The sequence below is a fragment of the Haliotis cracherodii genome, unplaced genomic scaffold (assembly GCF_022045235.1).
Source record: "Haliotis cracherodii isolate W230 unplaced genomic scaffold, xgHalCrac1.p SCAF_15, whole genome shotgun sequence".
Classification (NCBI taxonomy): domain Eukaryota; kingdom Metazoa; phylum Mollusca; class Gastropoda; order Lepetellida; family Haliotidae; genus Haliotis; species Haliotis cracherodii.
This window is the reverse complement of record NW_027266270.1, coordinates 11,513,976-11,533,879: the sequence shown is the minus strand read 5'-3', so window position 1 is coordinate 11,533,879 and position 19,904 is coordinate 11,513,976. Positions and strand designations below refer to the sequence as shown.

Here is a 19,904-nt window from a genome sequence, read left to right as displayed (position 1 = left end):
AGCCTCCAGATAGGTGGATGTTAGAAGCCATCACTTATTGATTTGCTTGAGCAGCTCAATTGGAGCTAGACAGTGCTCTGCAGGGAGTTTGATGCATAATACAAAGACTGACACCTCCATCTCAACAATACACTGAAGGGTCTGGGCTGAATAGATGTGAGCTCAGGTTAGCTTGCTGCCTTTCCACTCAATGAATATATCATCCAGTTTGTCTGCTGTTGGGCTCATCCTTGGGGTTATCCGATCACTCCAACACATGGAAGCCAATTAGTTGATGGATTGTTAAAGAGGACAGGGAGAGAAGCTCACCTTCAGAAATTGCTTACCTCAGCAAATAAGTCCTACATGAAATATTGTATAAATTTATTGTTTGTGTATTTATTTATTATTTGCACTCTTTTTTAAATGTATCTGCCATTACGGTTGTTACTTTTATCATGGGATCAGGTGAAACTTCAAAATGAACTCAAGTACAATTTGTGCAGCTCATGCTGTAATCCCCCTACAGATAAACTTATGAATAGCTGAAATATTGCCGACAGTGGCACTCACTCACTCACTCACTCACTCACTCACTCACTCACTCACTCACTCACTCACTCAGATTGATTTGATTTAGTGTTGATGTTGTTTCAATTTTCATGGCACATTACATAGCATATGCTACAGTGACTAAACTTGTAAGTGGGTGAACTTGGTGTCATGGGAAATAAAATCAGCTTGTGTTGGATGTGCTGTGTGCATGAAGCATGGCAACTGTTAGTCACCATGAATTGAGCTAGACCGTCAGTCGACTGGATAACAATGGCTTGATTTTTATGATGTCCATGTTATCTTTTGATGTTGGGGATAATAATGTCAAATTGACAGGCAGCCTGTCTCTGGTTATTGACAACTATCAAGTTGCTGATAGCATTTAATGTCATATCACCAAGATTAGATGTTGTCATTCAACATTTCTGGTATTATAAGCTGGGTTTTCGCAGGGGCGTTCTCCATCTTTGACTGCTGTAATCAATATGTTTTCTGCCTTTTGTGAAGGCGATATTATGATTTCTTCAGTTCTCACAGTTAAGCATGAAAGTCAGGGCATCATTGTCATTTCCCGAATGTGCTGTGAAGATTTGAGTGGGAAATGGTCTTGAGCAAACCATGCTTGACGTAAGAGGCGACTAATGTCATCGGGGGGGTTATTTTCATTGACTTCATGTTGAAGCATGTCATCGTATTGCGTACATCTTGCTCAAGATGTCACCAATTACGTGGATTGATGCTCATAATATCAATCACTGGATTATCTGCTACAGACTCAATTATTTACAGACTGTTGTCATGTAGCTGGAATGTTGCTGAGTGCGGTGAAAAAACAACAAACCAATCAACCAATTAAGATGTCACAGGATTGTCTTGCCCATACTTTATTGTTTCCAGAATGATGTCATACAGCTGGAATATTTGTGTGAGTGGCGTTAACAACAGACATCGCCCCAGTGTTAAAGTTAATGATTTAGAGGGTCCAAAGATTCAAGAACCAGGGCAGCAAACTTTAAGGATTGTAGCACCCCTTTACTATCCCTTAAACGCTGTTGGAAATGTTGAAGTTATTTTATGGCAGTAATTAACTGGCACTAGTCCATAGTCCACAATATTCTCCTTGGTTAATGTATGACTTGTACTAGTAGAAAGTAACCATACTTGGAAGGTTTCCGTAAATACTGGCAGAGACCACATACCGGTATTAGTGACTAGCATGGTAGTGTCAAGACAATTTAAAATTTAAAATTTAAATAATTAAAATTGAAAAATGTTTGAAGAAATACTTGTCATTTTATCTTAATGAAGAAGAAAAGCCTTTAGACTCACACATTGAGTCTAAAGTCTATAATGAGCCTGTGTCTACCTGGAACCATTTGCCTGCATTGCATTCCTGAACTAACACCAACTAGTTGCTGTGATAAAATCTGTCTTCAGGCAAGTAGTAGAGCTGTACAGACTGATGATAGACCAATAATTGAGATAATAAGGTACTTAAAATAATACTGTACTTCACCATAGCAACAAAATCATGGTTAATTAGTCTCTGGTCTCTATCAAAAGAATTGACCAAGGAGAAAAGGCTTAGATGTGGATTTCGTGATTTGTAGTACTGATCCTGTACGTGTCTGATACCTGATATGAAGTGGACCAGGACCTGACTAGTTTTCAAAAGAGTGTGCAGAGTATTAGTTGAAAGCATTCTATTCACATTGGTTGCAACATGAGAATTGAAATTCCTCAATCAAGTTTCCATATCAGTGTTTGAAGCTACGACTGTTTTTGGTAGTTGACAGTTTGTAAAGAAGATAGGGATTGTCTTACAGGTTGCCGTCACGTGGCTGGAATATTGAATTAGCATGGCATGAAACAACAAACTTCAAACACAACTTTAATGTTAAACACAGGCAAACAAACAAATGTAAAGTAGAGTTGTCACATGCTTGTCTCTACTGAATTGTTATTAGAAATCTTGTTTTATTAATGAGAGAAAAAGGAGATAAATCAATCGCACGGGTATTTTTGAAGTTGTCAAAAATGAGATGATGACCAGGAAAGTTTAAACGTCTTGAACTTTTAGAAGAATCAGTTTTGCATTGTGATCTTCATGTTACTAACAAGGACAGATCTGCCTTGGATTATGCCAGGTGTTCATGATGGTTGACTTTCGTTCTTGCCCTCCTTGGTCACTTTGTAACTGACAAGGGGCTCAGATGTTGGTGTTGCTATTTGTTGGGCAAAGTTGCTTCCCTTAGGTGTGTCTGAATCCTGTGAGTGTTCAAATGTGATTCTTGATTTGTCAGCCCCATACCAGTGCTCCGACATGGGTACAGTGTGTGAAGCCCATTTCTGGTGTCCCCTGCCGTGATACTGCTGGAATATTGCTAAAAGTGACGTAAAACCAAACTCACTCACTCACTCATACCACTGCTTGTGAGTTTTCACTAAGACATGCAGTGATATAACCAAAATACTCTTCAAACTCGCAAAAGCCCAACTCACTAACACACTGAGACCACATGCCTCACATGACACAAATTGACCTGAGTGACCTTGATATACTGACTAGGTCCACATTATTTTCTATGTCACATCTTGCTATTCGTATCTCATGAATGTTTAGCTATTTTTGAGTTTTTTCTATTGGTTTTGACATACATGATTATAAGATTCTAACCTATGTTTATTTACCTTTCAGCCATAGCTTTCTTCAACCATGTGAACTTAATGTATGGGGTGATCTCTGAGTACTGTACCTCCGAGGGACAAGCATGCTCCTCGATGGCAGCCCCGGGCAGTGTGTAAGTCTACAATTAGTTTCTTTTGTGCCATGAAAAGTAATACTCCCAATCAACTCCTTTGCTGCTAATTGTTAACCATAGTTTCAGTAGAGTTTTATATTCATAAACGTTTTCTGTAGAAATGTCATTGAAAATTATTGTTCTAACAGTTAATCACTGTTTATCTTAAAAAGCTGTTTTCTGATGAAAACACAACATGATTCGCTCCCTGATGAGATTCCTTGTTAGAATAGGCCCCCAGAAACTTATGTGTGTTGTACTGAATAGTGAGTGAGTGAGTGAGTTTGGTTTTACGCCTCTTTTAACAGTATTCCAGTTATATCGCGGCGTATAATGTGGGAGGAAAGCCCGAAGTGATGCAGGTCTCAGACATTACCACTTCGGTGAAACCCTGTACTGAATAGTCTGGCAACTGCATCACGTGCCATTATCTGATCTAGACTTGATTATTTACAGGCCACAGTCATATGGGTGGAATGTTTCTGAGTGGCATTAAACAACAAACAAAACATAGAAACATACAAGAATGATTTAGCTTGACGACACAGAAGTTGTCATTCATATATAGCTTTTAGTAATTTTCAGTGTTCAGCTCCTCACTTTCATATTATTTTGTAAGAACAATCCCAAAGTGTTGAATGTTTGTAGTAGTCTTTACAACATCTATTTTTCAGGCAATATTACTGGTACGATGACAAGGGGAAGAAGTTTAAATATTCAGCTCCTCAGTACATTGACTATGTCATGACATATATACAGACGTCCATCACTGACGAATCTGTCTTCCCAACAAAGTTTGGTGAGTACAGATAATGGGCAATGTTTGGGACATACCGTATTCGACGTAATAAGCGCCCCACTCTAATAAGCGCCACGGCAATATTTGCTAATATTTTGGCTAGTGAACAATCCCAATTAGCAACCCTTCCGATTGATCAATGTACACAAGACTTATTTATTCGGGTATAATACACACTTGTGTGTTATATGCACCCTTAATTATGGGCAATTAAATTCTGGAAAAATATATCTGTCGTACGTTAACATTTCAGGCTGTCAGCATAAACCACGAAATTTATCTTTCAACTCTGCTTTTTTGTCACCAAAATAATATTCTAATAAGAGCCCCCTATTTCTAATTTTGAGAGCACCCTTGGCGCTTATTATGTCAAATATGGTGAATATGACAATATCAGAATTTGGAAACTGTCTCGGATCATGCAGTACCTTGGAAGTTGAAGTATGCTTATTGTTGCAATTCTAGGTCATATACTATATAGGTCTCATGCTTGTCATAAGAAGAAGGGGTGGTCGGGTAGCCTAGTGGTTAAAGCGTTCGCTCGTCACGCCGATGACCCGGGTTCGATTCCCGACATGGGTACAATGTGTGAAGCCCATTTTTGGTGTCCCCCGCTGTGATATTGCTGGAATATTGCTAAAAGCAGCGTAAAACCATACTCACCATCATAAGAAGAAACCAATGAAGATTGGGTTGGTACATTGTGTGAACTGGCCAATTGTATGTCAGGGTGCCCTGGCTAAGTGGATCATTGGTCATGCTATGAACAACTGGTTTGTTTGCCTGGTGCATTATTTACAGGGCACCATGATATAGCTGGAATAGTGCTGACTTACACCTAAACCAACAGTGACTCAGAAGTAGGATGTTTAAGGGGCATGAAATGAATGAAAGTCTTGTAACTTGTGCTCGAAATTTGAATGTGCATTAGTGAGGCAAGATTGCTTTCCACTGCATCTGCAATTGAACAGCTATTTGTGGTTTATTCTTCTGTACGTTTCCTCAGAAGTGAATTTCTAACATTTGCCATCGATGACAGGTTTTTATTAAGTCTAAATAAGTGTATCATTGTATAACTTCTCGTCACGATATGGCTGGAATATTGCTGAATTGATGTTAAATATTTACTCATTTGCACTCACTCTAACATTTGATGTTGTCTTTCAGGTCATGTCTTCCCAAACTCATTCGAAACAGTTGTGAAGAAGGTGCACCGGTATCTCCTCCAAGTATTAGCACACATATACCACGCACATTATAGGGAACTTCTGACACTAGGTCTGCATGGCCACTTAAACAGTCTGTTCACTCACTTCATGGTCTTCAATATGGAGTTTAACTTACTGGAGGACAAGGACACTGAGGTTCTCCACGACCTTGTGGAGGCCCTCCTCAAATGTCTAGAAGACTATAACCAGAGTATACAGGATAATGCAGCTAATGAAGATAGTGCGGAAACACCGGAAGACACTAGTCCCCCACAGCCAGAGAAACAGCTGCTGCAAACATAGTGGATTCCAAACCTTTGTCTTTCATATCAACAGGATGTTTATGGTCGTGCATTTGCATCGGGGACTCAGGATATAGTGTGGAAGGATCAAGGATGTGATACTGTGCTTGGTTGGAGTGTATCAACTGTGTGACTCTAGGGAGAGAGAAGATCCTAGATGAGGATCGGGATGTTTGGATGTGGAGATGGTCCTCCTCATGCAGCTGAAGAAGGATCTCGTGCCTCATAGTTTCAGCTTTCAGTAGTTTGAATGGATCAGTGTTCATAATGTCATTTTGGGTGATAATTTCATTTTCAGCAGGGCCTGTGCTTGTTATTGTTTTATGATATAAATGGTATATACAGTACATGTATGATAATTATGAAGTAATGAGGTGTTATTTGCTTATTTGGGGTAGAGATGTTAGTTCCTGTGAATTCTTTGTTCAAAGCCATTGACATGCTAAATCTGTTACAAATTCTGCCATGGATCTGATAAAAGGAAACATTGATCCTGTTAATTAATCTCTATATTGTAATTTTTTACAATATCTGATGGAAGGAAATACCTCGGTGATGACTAGTGACAGAAAGTCTGTGTTGACAGCTGCAGATGAGTTGATGTAGATTGCAATTGAGAAAGATGCAGGATGCAGAGAGACTGTGATGTTCACCTGGTGTAGAGCTTGATCGATGTGATTCTTTTGACTTGGTGGTTTATGTATGAGGAACCCAGTCCAGGGTTTCAATGACTGTGTGAGGACTGCATCTTTTTGGTTCAAATCTTCCACACATTGGCACCCCACACAGTTCTGCAATAGCCTACTACCCTCACCCTCGCTGTAGAGCTGTAGGCTTCACTAATATGTTGCTGTGGATTCTAGATGAAGTTAGAACCAACAATACTCTGTGTTGGATATAGTGGGCACACTAGGGATTTTACCAGACAAAAATGTATTTATCAGCACTAGCTGGCGTTGTACGCTGTACAGCAGATATGTGTTGTAATTCGTTATGTGACATTGTGGGCAAGGTCAGAAAACTGGCATGGAATCTGATGTGCAGGATTCGAGAAAGATGGAAAGCCCGGCAGTTCTTCCAGATACATTATCTTCAGATAAACGGCCCGATGATGCCTTTAATGCCAAGTTATATACTCTGGATGATGCTGGACAATTAGTGCCAAATAGGACTTGAGTTAATAACCAGGTCATCACAGCAGATAAGGACTGATATGTGCCAAGTTAATACTCTTGGAGAAGGGTCTCATGGTCAAGAATTCTTGAAAGATGTCATGGGTTTTAATTGCTAAATGCAGTGAAGGGTTCCCATTGGTGCCAATTGTATTGTTATATTGGGCTACCATTGTTACAAGTCTTGCAGAGGGTGCCAAGGAAATGATGGATGTCAAGCAGGTAATCGCATACAGGTGCCAAATATTACCCATGTCAAGGCTGTTGTGCAGTTATGTATGTCCTTGGCAGGAATGAAATTTGACGTCATAAAGCCCAAGGCTCTCTGGTTGCAAGGTTGGAGGTGTATAACATAAAGTTGATTGTGCACTGGTGCCAAGCCTTGGTTCTGCTGCTTGCCAAAGAATTGTGGTGTAGAGCTAATCTGACACTTCTGTGTGCCTAAATGTTCTCTTTCACATCTGCTGGAGGACTATGATAAGTGACCTTGTACAAGTACCACACTTGTGTAGGAAAGCTATTCCTACAGTGATGGAGATTCAGATGCAGTTTACACTGCCAGACCCAGTATTCTTTATTGAATGGAAAGTAGGTAAACTTCATTGGTTTGGGTAAAACTATGACAGAAAAAGTCTTTAGAAAACTGTAAGAATAAGTGAAAAACAAGTGGACTCAGTTTGGACCAGTTTGATGAAAGAAGTTGCAGATGTTGCAAATAGCTATACCCTTGACTATACGGTTGTGTATGGTTGTGTTAATTAGTATTGTGCTGATGTTAGTGATAGCACCACGAGGGACACAGTTCTGTCTGATACAAGGAAGGATGACATGTTCATTAACTTAAGTGTGAACTTGGACTTCAGCAATATCTTGGATTATTTGTCTCAGAAAAGATTTTGTCAGAATTTGATCGTTGACATTCTTTTTAGCGGCCCGAAACTCTGAAAAGGTTAATTGAAGCTCATTGCAAAGAGGCTCTTCTTTAGTCAGTGGATGACATTTTTCGATTTTTCGCGCAGCCATCCATTGACTTTTAGAAAGGTTTCACAAGGTCTTAAAACCTTTACAATCCTCCAAAACTTATAACAGTGATGAGATTGAAGATGGAATTGCAGTATTTGATACAGTTCTTCATCGTTAAGGCAAAGTAAAATACTGTTTTAGGATGAAAAGAAGTTTCAGGCTTTGCTATTTTACATTGTAAATGGTAGTTTATATGTAAAAGGCAAATTGGAAAATTATTTAAAAAAAGATTATTTTTATCATCAATGACATTTTAATGATTTACATTGAGGTCATGTAAAATACTCTGACTTTTGAAAGAAGGGACACCATCTCTTCCTAGTATCAGACTAGCTGCTTTCTCTACAGTAATACTGTCATAATACCCTGAAACCATCCATGGCTGGTACTGAAGACATGTAGGTGATGCTCCCAGGACTGTGGGGGCAGTATTGTTACTCAGGCCGCTGCTAACTGATGACCACTTGTTGCTTGTGAACATTGCCCCCAGTTTGTCTAGACATGCATACTTCATGACCCTGTGGCTTTGTCTTCTGCAATACTAGAACATTAAGTGGAGCTGTGATATCTTGGAAAAATGTACATACTCAGATAATAACTGTGTTAACAGCTTTTGGTCATTCATTGTGCAGGTATCATATTAATATATATTTTCTCAGCATGCTTAAGTTAAGCAGTATTGTGTTTCAGCTTCAGCAGAAAATTGAGTAGAGTCATAAGGTTGGAGGCATTTACAGCATATTACCATCTTAAAAGATTTTGCCAACTGTTGAATAAGTAGATGTTGAATTTTATACTGGAATGCCATTGGTGTGTTCATATCCTCAACCATTTTGTTAAAATCTTGTGCACACAGGTTTATTGAATTCCACAAGTACTTTTGAAAATACAGAATTTCTTGTAATGAAAGTCCAAGTCTGTTTCATCATCACTACCTATGAACAGTTATCTGTTTAAGATCAAGTCCTTTTATTCTAAGCCATGTAGGGAGGATCCCAAACAGCAAGAAATACAAAGATATTAATAATATTCTAAATTATTCATAGCCAAGAAACTGACTTGCATTTTTCATCTGATCTCTCGTCTAGTATTTACAGTAATATCTTGTTCTACATTTACGTTTGAATTTTTCACAAAATGTTGTCCCTACACAAATTGTGAGCATGGCACGATGCAGAATAAGGACGATTATGGTATATCTGTCACGATAGAATGTTTGAATCAACCTCCAATTTTGAGCTCCAAGGGGAGATAATCCAGCTTGGCAGCATTATCCAACATGGCCACCCCTAGCAGCAGCAAAGCATAAGAATTTATTTATTTTATAGATTATTTATTTTGTTGTAGATTGTAGTTTTTTTCAGTTGTTGTCAGGGTTTGTTTTCAGGACGTCCCCAGATAAACGCAATCAAGCTAACAATGCTAACACTTGTTACTGACCATTCACTGAGTGCTTAAAGCTCTGCATTTCTGACATTGCGTCTCTGTGATTGAATGTCATTTCCTTTATTTTGCCAGCAGTTTTGATTAAAATACTCTGGATTCTGTGTAATACTTACAAACATGCATTTTGTTTTCTTTTGCCTTTGAAATTAATTTGATATTCCTGGGTTGAAATATTCCATATGTGTTCAGGAGTTAGAACCAAAATACACATGCCATTGTTGTTCTATCATTAATGTCATATATAGCTTTCATTTCATTAACAAACACAATGATCTGTCACTTTTTTGTGTTTTTTGTCTGTAACAGTTTACCTGAATGTGTGCAAATGTGTTTGCCTTAAAATATTTTTGGCCATATTGTACCTATCAATCGAACAAGACAAAATATTGCAAGCCATATCGGTTGTTTGAAATTTGTGTTTACTATTTTCTTGTAAGAATTCTTACTGTTGTGCACAGACAGACATGGGTCATATGTCAAATATGAATAAACGGATAGTGTCGTAATGACCGAGGTAGAAAATGCTAAATCAAATATTGTCAGTGTTTGACAGTCACATTAGATAAGACTATGTTAAGTTAATTATGTTTTTGGATTTCACTGAAGTCAAAATATCATTTTGTTATTTTTTATGAGCAAATTTGTTACAAAATGTGAAACACTGCACCCATGTTCCATATGCTATACACTGCATCTTGTCACAGTGAGGTGGAATCCTAGCCTGGCTGTTGTCATGGTGAGGTGGAATCCTAGCCTGGCTGTAGTCATGGTGAGTTGGAATCCTAGCCTGGCTGTTGTCATGGTGAGGTGGAATCCTAGCCTGGCTGTTGTCATGGTGAGGTGGAATCCAAACCTGGCTGTTGTCATGATGAGGTGGAATCCAAGCCTGGCTGTTATCATGGTGAGGTGGAATCCTAGCCTGGCTGTAGTCATTGGTGAGGTGGAATCCTAGCCTGGTGTTGTCATGGTGAGTTGGAATTCTAGCCTGGCTGTCATGGTGAGGTGGAAGCCTAGCCTGGCTGTTGTCATGATGAGGTGGGATTCTTGCCTGGCTGTTGTCATGGTGAGGTGGAATTCTAGCCTGGCTGTTGTCATGGTGAGGTGGAAGCCTAGCCTGGCTGTAGTCATGATGAGGTGGAATCCTAGCCTGGCTGTTGTCATGATGAGGTGGAATCCTAGCCTGGCTGTTGTCATGGTGAGGTGGAATTTTAACCTGGCTGTCTAAACTATAGAAATGTTTTCTCACTACTTGTGTACATCTAGACAAGACCTTACTCCATAATATCTGTATTCCATGTGGTTAGTGCCAAATATTATAAATGGGATCCCTAGAGCCTTGTAATTTGCCAAAATGAGTTTGCTTTTATAGTAATGTAATAAGTGATAATATGGATCTTGCTATGTGACTGGCATGATCTTCGTTTGTCCGGGCTATATTAAACTTACTCAATAGCATTATGTGTAATATTCAGCTATTGTTTAGGACACCATATACTGAAAGAGCATCAGTTAATGGATGCATTCATACAGAATACTCTCAGCTGTGTCCTGACCTTTTGGTTTGGCATGGTGTAATCAGTATTTAAATAAGCATCCAAACGCTTTTATAGCATGTGTGTGTTACAAGCTTCAATGTCACACATATCAAACAAATCATAGTGAGCAAAGTTTTATGGAATGTATTCACAGAAACATGACAAAACAAAGATCCAATAGAAAATCAAGTTTTGCAAAATCTTATTATGAGGCATTTTGAAAATATCTGTAACTACTATGCCTCTTTCTATTTTGTTTGAGAAAAAAATGTCTATTTTGACCTTTTGTGCTAGGAATTGATCAATAAGAGTCATGTGAGAATATTTTATATTTGATGTGTGTGGCATTCCCCTGAGTAGGCCTATATATGTGTGAGTTGTGTTGTGGACTCAGTGTGGCCTCTTGGCACTAATCAGATGCTATACAGACAGTACAGTGAGTGTAGCTGTGTATCATATATTTCATGGCTGGCATCAGCTCAACACAATACATTTTACTCCTATGTCAAAATAAAAGTTATATTATGAAAGGCTTTAGTCTGTTGTATGTTGTTTTCACTTCAACAGAGGAAACCACCTCAATGGTTTAGTGGTAGAGCAGAAGGTCCGGGGTTCGATTCCCGTCCGCGTCATACCAAAAGACGTTAAAAGATGGTACTTGTTACCCTGTCTGGCGCTTGGCATTAAGGGGTTAAAGCAAGGACTGGTCAGTATACTGTGTCTGAGTGGGATATTCATGTTAAACTGCGGCATGGTATCTCAGTGGGCTAGCACTATTAATCGGCATCAGTCCAGTCTAGTACAAGCAGCTACACACGTGCATGCACATCGCTATATAAGTGCAATAAACTTGGACGGGACATCAAACCCAATTTCACCTCACCTTCAACAGAGGATTGGGGCTGTCCCAATGGTCTAAGGCTTGGTAAATGTCTGTGGATAGTTCCATCCCATAGGCATGCCAAAATCATTGGTTCCACTCCCAGTTTTGCCCTGATTGTGTTTCTAGGTTTGTTAGCATACAGGTGGCCCAGTCGTCAAAGGCACCATCATTCGTTGTGCAGAGTTGGCACCTGAAACCTGTGATTGTGGGTTCGAATCTCGGTTTCGCCCCAATTATGTTTCTAGGTTTGGCAGCACCCTAACCTGCTCATAGGTGTCACCAATGTTCAAAGCAGCATTAAACCAAACTCACTAAGTCACTCACATGATATCAATATTATTTATTTGCACGGAATGGGTATGCAAGCCTAAGTCATACCTGATCATACCCCTGAAGATCCGGGGAAGAATAGGTTTTTAGCAACCCATGCTTGCCCTAAAAGGTGACTATGCTTGTCCTAGGAGGCGACTAACGGATCGGGTGGTCAGGCTCGCTGATGCATGTCATGGTATCCCAACTTCGTGGATTGATGTTCATGATATCAAGCACTGGTTTGTCTGGTCCAGACTCGATTATTTACAGACCGCCGTCATATAGCTGGAATATTACTGAGTGCGGCGTAAAACAACAAACCAAACCAAAACCAAAACCAGACAGCTGGAATATTGCTTAGTGCTGTGTTAAACAACAAACCAACCTCCATCGTCTAGTGGATAGAAAGCCTGCCCAATAGGGGAAGGTCAGTGGTTCGATCCTCTAGCAGGGCCATACTAAAAGATGGTACTTGGATGCATGTCATCGTATCCCAATTACGTAGATCTATGCTCATGATGTCAATCACTGGATTGTCTGGTCCAGACTCGATTATTTACAGACCGGTGGCATACAGCAGGAATATTATTGAATGTGGCTTTAATCAACAAACAAACAAAATTATGAAAGAATAGCTAATACCGATTTTGTATCCTCGATTGAGCCGCACGCAACTTCAGTCAAGCCTCAACAAATTTCCTTTTTCTATTTCGTCCATTTCCGCCGTCATACAGCTGCGGCGTTAAACAACAAACAAACAAACAAAAATGTGCATTTGCAAATCTATCCAATATGCACCCCGCTACACTGTGTCCACGCTCGTGCGCCTATTGTAGATTTAAAATAAAGTATACAAGCAAAACAATAAAATCTGCGAACGAAGAGATTGATGATAAATGTTTATTTCCATTTTCCGGTGTAGTGTTCTGAGAACACAAACTTCTTCCAACTCGAATAGCCTGGCTGCAACCGACTTATGTTCTGGGTAAAAGCATTGATTTTGCACAACATTACGTCAATTTGAGCTGCACTGGGATACCCCGGCATTCATTTCAGTTGCGGTTTCGACATCCTCACCATTGAGACATAAGACCGGCGAAACATACGTGGTATTTTATTTCATGAATGATGTCTATCGGCCAATGTCGGTAATAGACCTCCGCCATCGAACGACAAAGATAATACCTAATTTCCACAAGGACATGTTTTGAAACGATGGAAACCGGTTACAATATCCTTGAAAAGAAAATGCCTGAATATTTAGATCAACACTTTTCCTCTCTGACTTACAAAGACAAAGTATTTGAGGAAATATTTCCAAACTGTATATATGACTATATTTATATTGTAATGAAGCACATATTGCTGAATACAAAATTGCCTGCTGGCGAAAAAGTCCAACTTTGTGTCTGCAAGGGGGAAAAAAGCCTTTCTTTATTTTAGTCCTGTTTTATATGCATCCTTTTTGCTCCCAGGGGTACAATACCCCAACTCCCACCCCCAGCCCAGTCCATCGGGGAAAGGATTAAAAGTGGTGGTAATATGCACGGATATACTATGAGTAGTTCATAATATGTCAATCAATTTAACTTATCTGAGTCAAGACAGTGGAGAGATTTGGAGTGAGTGAGTATGGTTTACTCGCTTTTAGCAATATTCCAGCAATATCACGGCGGCGGACACCAGAAATGGGCTTCACTCATTGTACCCATGTCGGGAATCGAACCGGGGTCTTCGACGTGACGGGCGAACGCTTTAACCACTAGGCCAACCGACCGCCCCGGAGACGTTTGGGCGCAGTGCTCGGAGAAGGAGAAGGCAACGTTTGAAACAAGAGTCAAATATCATTTTAGAATATGTTGGACTTAAGAATAAATGTTATAGTTTTGTAGTGCAGGAAGAAAAGTTGAAAACGACTGAAGACGGTAGTGTTGAGAAAAGTGTTTAATTAGAACATGCGAAAAGGCGCATCTTTTCTTTTTACTGTGATGTTTTAGTCCAACAGTATCTCAAGCAGGTGAAACCATGCATGAGTGACGAATAAGCTCGTAATAAGTTCTATGAGAAAGATTAATTTGGATGAAGGAAAGATACAGAAGATTGTGAAACCATATTGTTTTTAAAACATTTCGCCCTGTTTCAAGTCAATCAGAGCCTGAATATCGCGTTGCAGTCGCGGTGTCTCTTGGCCGCAACCGTAGAGCACTGAACTATAGGTAACTTGTTGGGAATAGCCAGGTTAGCCGTGTATCTGCGCCCATCACGTCTGCGAAGCCATGGTACAGAAGATGTTCAATGAACTGGTCAGATTCCCACGTGGTGATGACTTGAGGGATGTCATTATAAAGGTTCTAAAGTGAGTGAGTGAATATGGTTTTACGCCACTTTTAGCAATATTCCAGAAATATCACGGTGTTTTAAAGACAAATATAACCTTGCGAACTGTGAAGGAACAATAGATGCTTCACGTGTTCCCATTATTGCTCCAAACTATTGCAATGCTGAGGATTGTTTTACGCCGCTTTTAGCAATATACCAGCAATATCGCGGCGGGAGACACCAGAAATGGGCTTCAAACATTGTACCTATGTGGGGAATCGAACCCGTGTCATCGGCGTGACGAGCCTGATTTTGTGAAACAGATATTAACGGGTGGTACTCCATTGTTATGCAGGCTGTGATGGTTTGAAGGGAGATGGAGTTGTTTCCTCAAGAGGGTTGACATTGATGTTAATTTCGTATCAACCCTTGTGGCTGCAGCTGTCGCTCTACACAGCCTGTGTACAAACAAAGATCGGCCCTACCTACCAGACTGGCATGCAGTAGTCAAGGATACACACACACAGTCCCACCAGGAACCACAGACAACGGAGGCGTCCTTCATGGAAGTGGCACCGACATCAGAGATGCACTGACCCTTCAGTTTGGCAAGGGCCGCAATTGAAAGAGAATACAGACAACACGTGGACAATTAGATTGAAATTTGATCTAACATGTTTGTTTGTTTTTTAACGCCGCAGTCAGCAATATTCCAGCTATATGACAGCGGTCTGTAAATAATTGAGTCTGGATCACACAATCCAGTGATTACTATCATGAGCATCGATCCGCGCAATTGGGATGCATAAGAAACGCAAAGCCAGATTTGTGTCAGGTAGGAAAGGTATTGAGCCAAAATGTTGTGAAGAGAAGACTTGGTGATTGTAGTCATCTCAGTTTTCGATACATAAGAAAAGTCCGGGGTGAAGGTCAACAACCATCAACGCGTATGTCCCCCGTTGGAATCGATAGCGACCTGTGCATGGAAGAGATGAGTATGCGAATCACATCCTGGGGAATGGTAGCCCACTCGGCCTGCAACGCAAAATCCAACTGCTATCACATCTGGGGTTGTTGTTGACGTCGGCGTAACCGTCTATCCAATTTATCCCACAGGAGCTTTATCGGGTTCAAATCCGGGGATCTGGAGGGCCAGGGGAGAGCATCAACGTTGTTGTCGTGTAGACAGGCTCTTGAGATCCGTGTTGTAAGCGTTGGAGCATTGTCCTGCTGGAACCGTTGCCGTTGGCTGCAATTGGGAGGACGTTTGGTAGGAGAATTTAGTTGATGTATCGTTGAGCCGTAAGATTGCCCTGGATATGGACCAAACCTGTCCTGCCATGATGAGAGATAGCCGCCTACATCGTAACACTACCCCCTAACACGTCCTGTACGCAGTTTCCGGCGGAAATCTCTCCCCGACGTCTGTAGACCCGTGCTCTTCCATCCCCTCGACGGAGGAGAAATCTTGGTTCATCGCTCAACCAGACATCTCTCCATCGCAGTTGAGGCGATACCCTGTGTTGACGACACCAATGCAGCCGTTGTTCTCAATATGGCGCGTCGTACAGGACGTTTTGCTCGTAGACCTGCTGCTCTTAAACGGTTTCGTACGGTCTGGTCGAAGATTCTGCGCAGTCCGGGTATTTGGGATGCGGTTGAGATGGCTGTGGTCGTCCTTTCACGTAGGTGGCGCAGTCGGATGTAGTGATCTTGGGCGGGGGTTCTCTATTTCGGCTCATGCCGTAAGTTCCCGTGTTTTTGTTTGTTTTCGGGTGAGCTTTGACCTGCCTTTGCATGTGTTTGTGACGGGAGCTACCAGTGAGGCAGGGTACGTTCACCTTTTCGCAAGCACCTGTAGATATCACTGTTACATTTTATTTATTATTGGATTCTTCGAGGGTTACATCTTGATGTCAGGTTCATGGTGGTAAATGTTTCAGATCAAAATTGAAGTCATCCGTGACATTCCAGTGATTTCTCTCTATCAACTAACACCCTTTGAATTACAAGACAGAGGTGGTTAGTTGTCTGCAAAACCTCCATCAGGGAAGATATTGGTATTAACGATGAAGTCAGTAAAACTTTAACCTCATTTTGAACCTCGTGATCAGCATAAGAGGATATATACGAAAATTAGGAACCTCGTAAGAACAGGAACCAATTGATTATTTTCATTATTAGTAATAGATTACAGAATGTAAATGTCATTAGGTGAGGTTTGGTGAAATGGGGTTTAACGTCGCGTTAAATATTATTGCACTTTTATAGCGACGTGAATGTCGCGCGCTGGTGCTTGCGTTCGTGCGTGCGTGCGCTAGTCATAACTAATTTCAGTTTCATAGAGCTAGCCAATGCACAGAGGTACCATATGCCGCAGTTTAACATTAATACCCCACTCAAACTCAGTACACTGACTCCAAGCCGTCCAGTCCTTGTTTAAGCCCCTTAATAATGCCTAGCGCCAGGCAGGGTAACAACAAGTACAATCTTTAAACATTTTTTGGCATGACGTAACCAGAGATCGAAACACCAACCATCTGCTTCATTTGGGGGTAACCGTTACTAGCTTTTATCTTTCCTCTTGAGTTCTCCAGCAGCGCTCACCTCCGCTCTCCTACTTAAATTTGTATTCCGCTGAGCAGATCACACATATTTCTGATTTTCTCGCTCACGGTCCGACGGACACAATTTATGTGAGCCACTAATTACTTTCCTTGTCTCATTGACGGGACAAAGCCTACTACTATTCTGTGATGACGATGGACGATGGTTTTACATTAAACACTGTACCTTGGTTGCGTCCATATTCGGCAACCACCATTGTGGCTTTATTACCAATATTTTCATTTTAATGCTATCAGTGTTTGAAGCCAATTTCCTGAAATAATGGCTGGAAAAGATAAAAGCTGAACTCGTTGCACCAGCTGCTCTGCGATGAATTAGAGACAAATCTTGGATCGGGAGCTTTTCGCGAGATGGGAATCGATTGGAATTTTACGTAAACTATCCCGGATCGATGTTCAACGAGACTATACGAGAAGGTGCGTGACAAAGGTAAACAGACTTGGTTCTTGTCTGCAGTGAATCCAGCACCGCAACTCCAACGCACACCCTAGGGAGAACCAGTCTAACTGTGTGCCTTCCAAGAATGGTTTTATAGTTTGCTCGGCCCGCAGGGATAGGCTGAGACGGGATGATATCTGTCGTTGCTCGCTTAATGATACCTGTAGGGGATTTGCCCTGAGCCGCATGTTCATTATTTACAGTTCTGTGTTAAAGTGCATTAGCTTCCCGACGCCTGTCAGGCTGTCACGTGTAAACCCGGCCGTCAGGGGACATAACTCTCAGGTGAGGCGCTCCATAATATCCAGGGTTGACGAATAGCGTGTCTTGGCTTACAATTAATGCTTGATCATGGCGGAACGACGTTACAACCTGAAGGTCTTATTTCAGAATAAATCAGCAGTGATTGGTGTTACTGAAATCTGCAAACCCTCATTCCGTGCCGTATGCAAGAGCAATGGCTATTTAATTATATTAAGGACACATTATAAGAATTGAATGCTTTTGATGCAAAAGCAGACGAAAATAAGCGAACGGGTCGAAAACTTGTTACACTAAACCAGACAGGCATCATGGAACGGCGAAGTCATGGTATGAACTGGGTTTTTCTTTGTCTGGGTCGGTATATGTAATGGGTTGTTGGTCCCTGTAAACACGGTTTCTGAGTTTTCGGGATACACGTAAAGTGTCAACACTTGAAAGTTAGGCGTACCAGGAATCTATGATTGTGGGTTCGAATCGCAGATTCGTCTTTATTATTCCTCTATATACAGTGGACAGTCTCAACCGGAATCTGAGAGCACTCCAACTCTCTCTATAAACCGACATTTATTTTCGGCCCCAAGTTAAAAAATGATTTGGGGGCACGGGTGGCCCAGTCGTCTAAGGCGCCGCGATTCGCTGTGCAGAGTTGCGTCCCTTGGGCGAGCTAGAAACCTATGGTTGTGGGTTCGAATACCGGTTCGCCCCGTTTATGTTTCTAGGTTTGTCAGCACCATACCCGTGCTCGTGGGTTTCACCGAAGTGGTAAACGCCTGAGACCTGCATCACTTCGGGCTTTCCTCCCACATTAAGCTGACACGCCGCGATATAACTGGAATACTGTTAAAAGCGGCGTTAAACACAACTCAATCACTCACTAAAACATTATTACTTAAACTCAGAGTACTCTGGCATCTGTCTATTCCGGATCCCGACACAGAATATTGGTCCCAATCTCCAATTTCCTTTGGTTTCTGACGATTTCTGGCACGAGAGGATTACTGTAATAATACCATTAGCGTGCGCGTAAACTTTGTGTTAATCTAGGACTTAATTAGTGCTAATTCGGAAAATAAGGTAATGTGGTGAATGCGTTTTTTCAATCTGTAACAATTTAATTATGTACATGTATATGTCAGTTTAAATATAGCCTGCGTGTAAAAATTGTCAATGTGTTTGACATGTGATAGACATTTACAAATAGAGACACATAGGTTTAGAAAGCAGACATCTGATTGGCTAATGAAACCCCATCCTTCATTCAGATTGACGGTCAAAGTTTGCCCTTCAAACACACATCAAGGGCAGTGGCGTAGCCTAGTGGTTCAAACGTTTGCTCATTACGCCGAAGTCCCGGGTTCGATTCCCACATAGGTACACTAGGGAAGCTCATTTCTGGTGTCCCCCGCCGTGATATTGCGGAAACATTTCTAAAAGCGGCGTCAACTGGCTCACTTTCATTAAAAACCGTCAGAGACGTCTGGACAGTGATCAATACAGGCTATGTAATCCATGTTCATTACCTGGCATGGATAGAAACAAGGAAGGTTAAATTCAGTCAGGTGTTTAAGTTATAGTGGATGCTACAAATTGGAATCCGTCAACCGGGACGATCTATATTAATCAATTAATTTTACAATAAAATGATATCCAACTGTAACATGATCAATTGTGTGAATAATCATACAATGTTTTCACTTAATCCAATGCCTTTTTCGTTTCTCCCAGAAAATATATTCCAATTTTTCCGGTATGAATGAAGTACAAATTGCAAACGGAAAAAAGTGCTTGCAAAATGAATTCGGGAAATAAATTAAGTGGATTTTAGTGTCTTCGCCACGTATATTGCAAACGCGGCTCATCTCGGTCAAATATGTTGGGAGCGGAATATGCCGAGAGGACCCGAGAGGAGCCGAGTGGGCCGAGTGGTGTGTGGTATTCAGAAGTGAGTGAGTGGTTATGGTTTTACGCCGCTTTTAGTAATATTCCAGCAATATCACGGCGGGGGACACCAGAAATGGGCTTCACACTTTGTACCGGGAATCGAACCCGGGTAGCATTTCGTGACGTATTCAGAAAACTAACGCTTAGTCTCTGAAAATAAACACAAACAAACAAATCCATTGAAAAGGAGCCCCAGCGGGATGGGATATTCCGACCTCTACTTTAGAAAATTTAGACTTGTGTCATTTAGGGCTATAACATTACAGTAAGGGCTGGGCGGAAGGGAAAATAATATGGTT

The 19,904-nt window shown here is 41.0% G+C and overlaps 1 protein-coding gene across 3 annotated transcripts in view; it reads left to right on the top strand.

Moving 5' to 3' along the window:
• Positions 1–11,330, top strand: part of LOC139462283 (MOB kinase activator 2-like) — a 48,345-nt gene extending 37,015 nt beyond the window's left edge. For all 3 annotated transcript variants that reach the window (XM_071243899.1, XM_071243898.1, XM_071243897.1), the window contains exons 3-5: positions 3,233–3,335; positions 4,010–4,134; positions 5,302–11,330. In XM_071243899.1, coding sequence (XP_071100000.1) covers positions 3,233–3,335; positions 4,010–4,134; positions 5,302–5,645 — 572 coding nt within the window. In that variant the 3' untranslated portion in view covers positions 5,646–11,330. The remainder of the gene's footprint in view (positions 1–3,232; positions 3,336–4,009; positions 4,135–5,301) is intronic.
• The last annotated feature ends 8,574 nt before the right edge of the window (positions 11,331–19,904 follow it).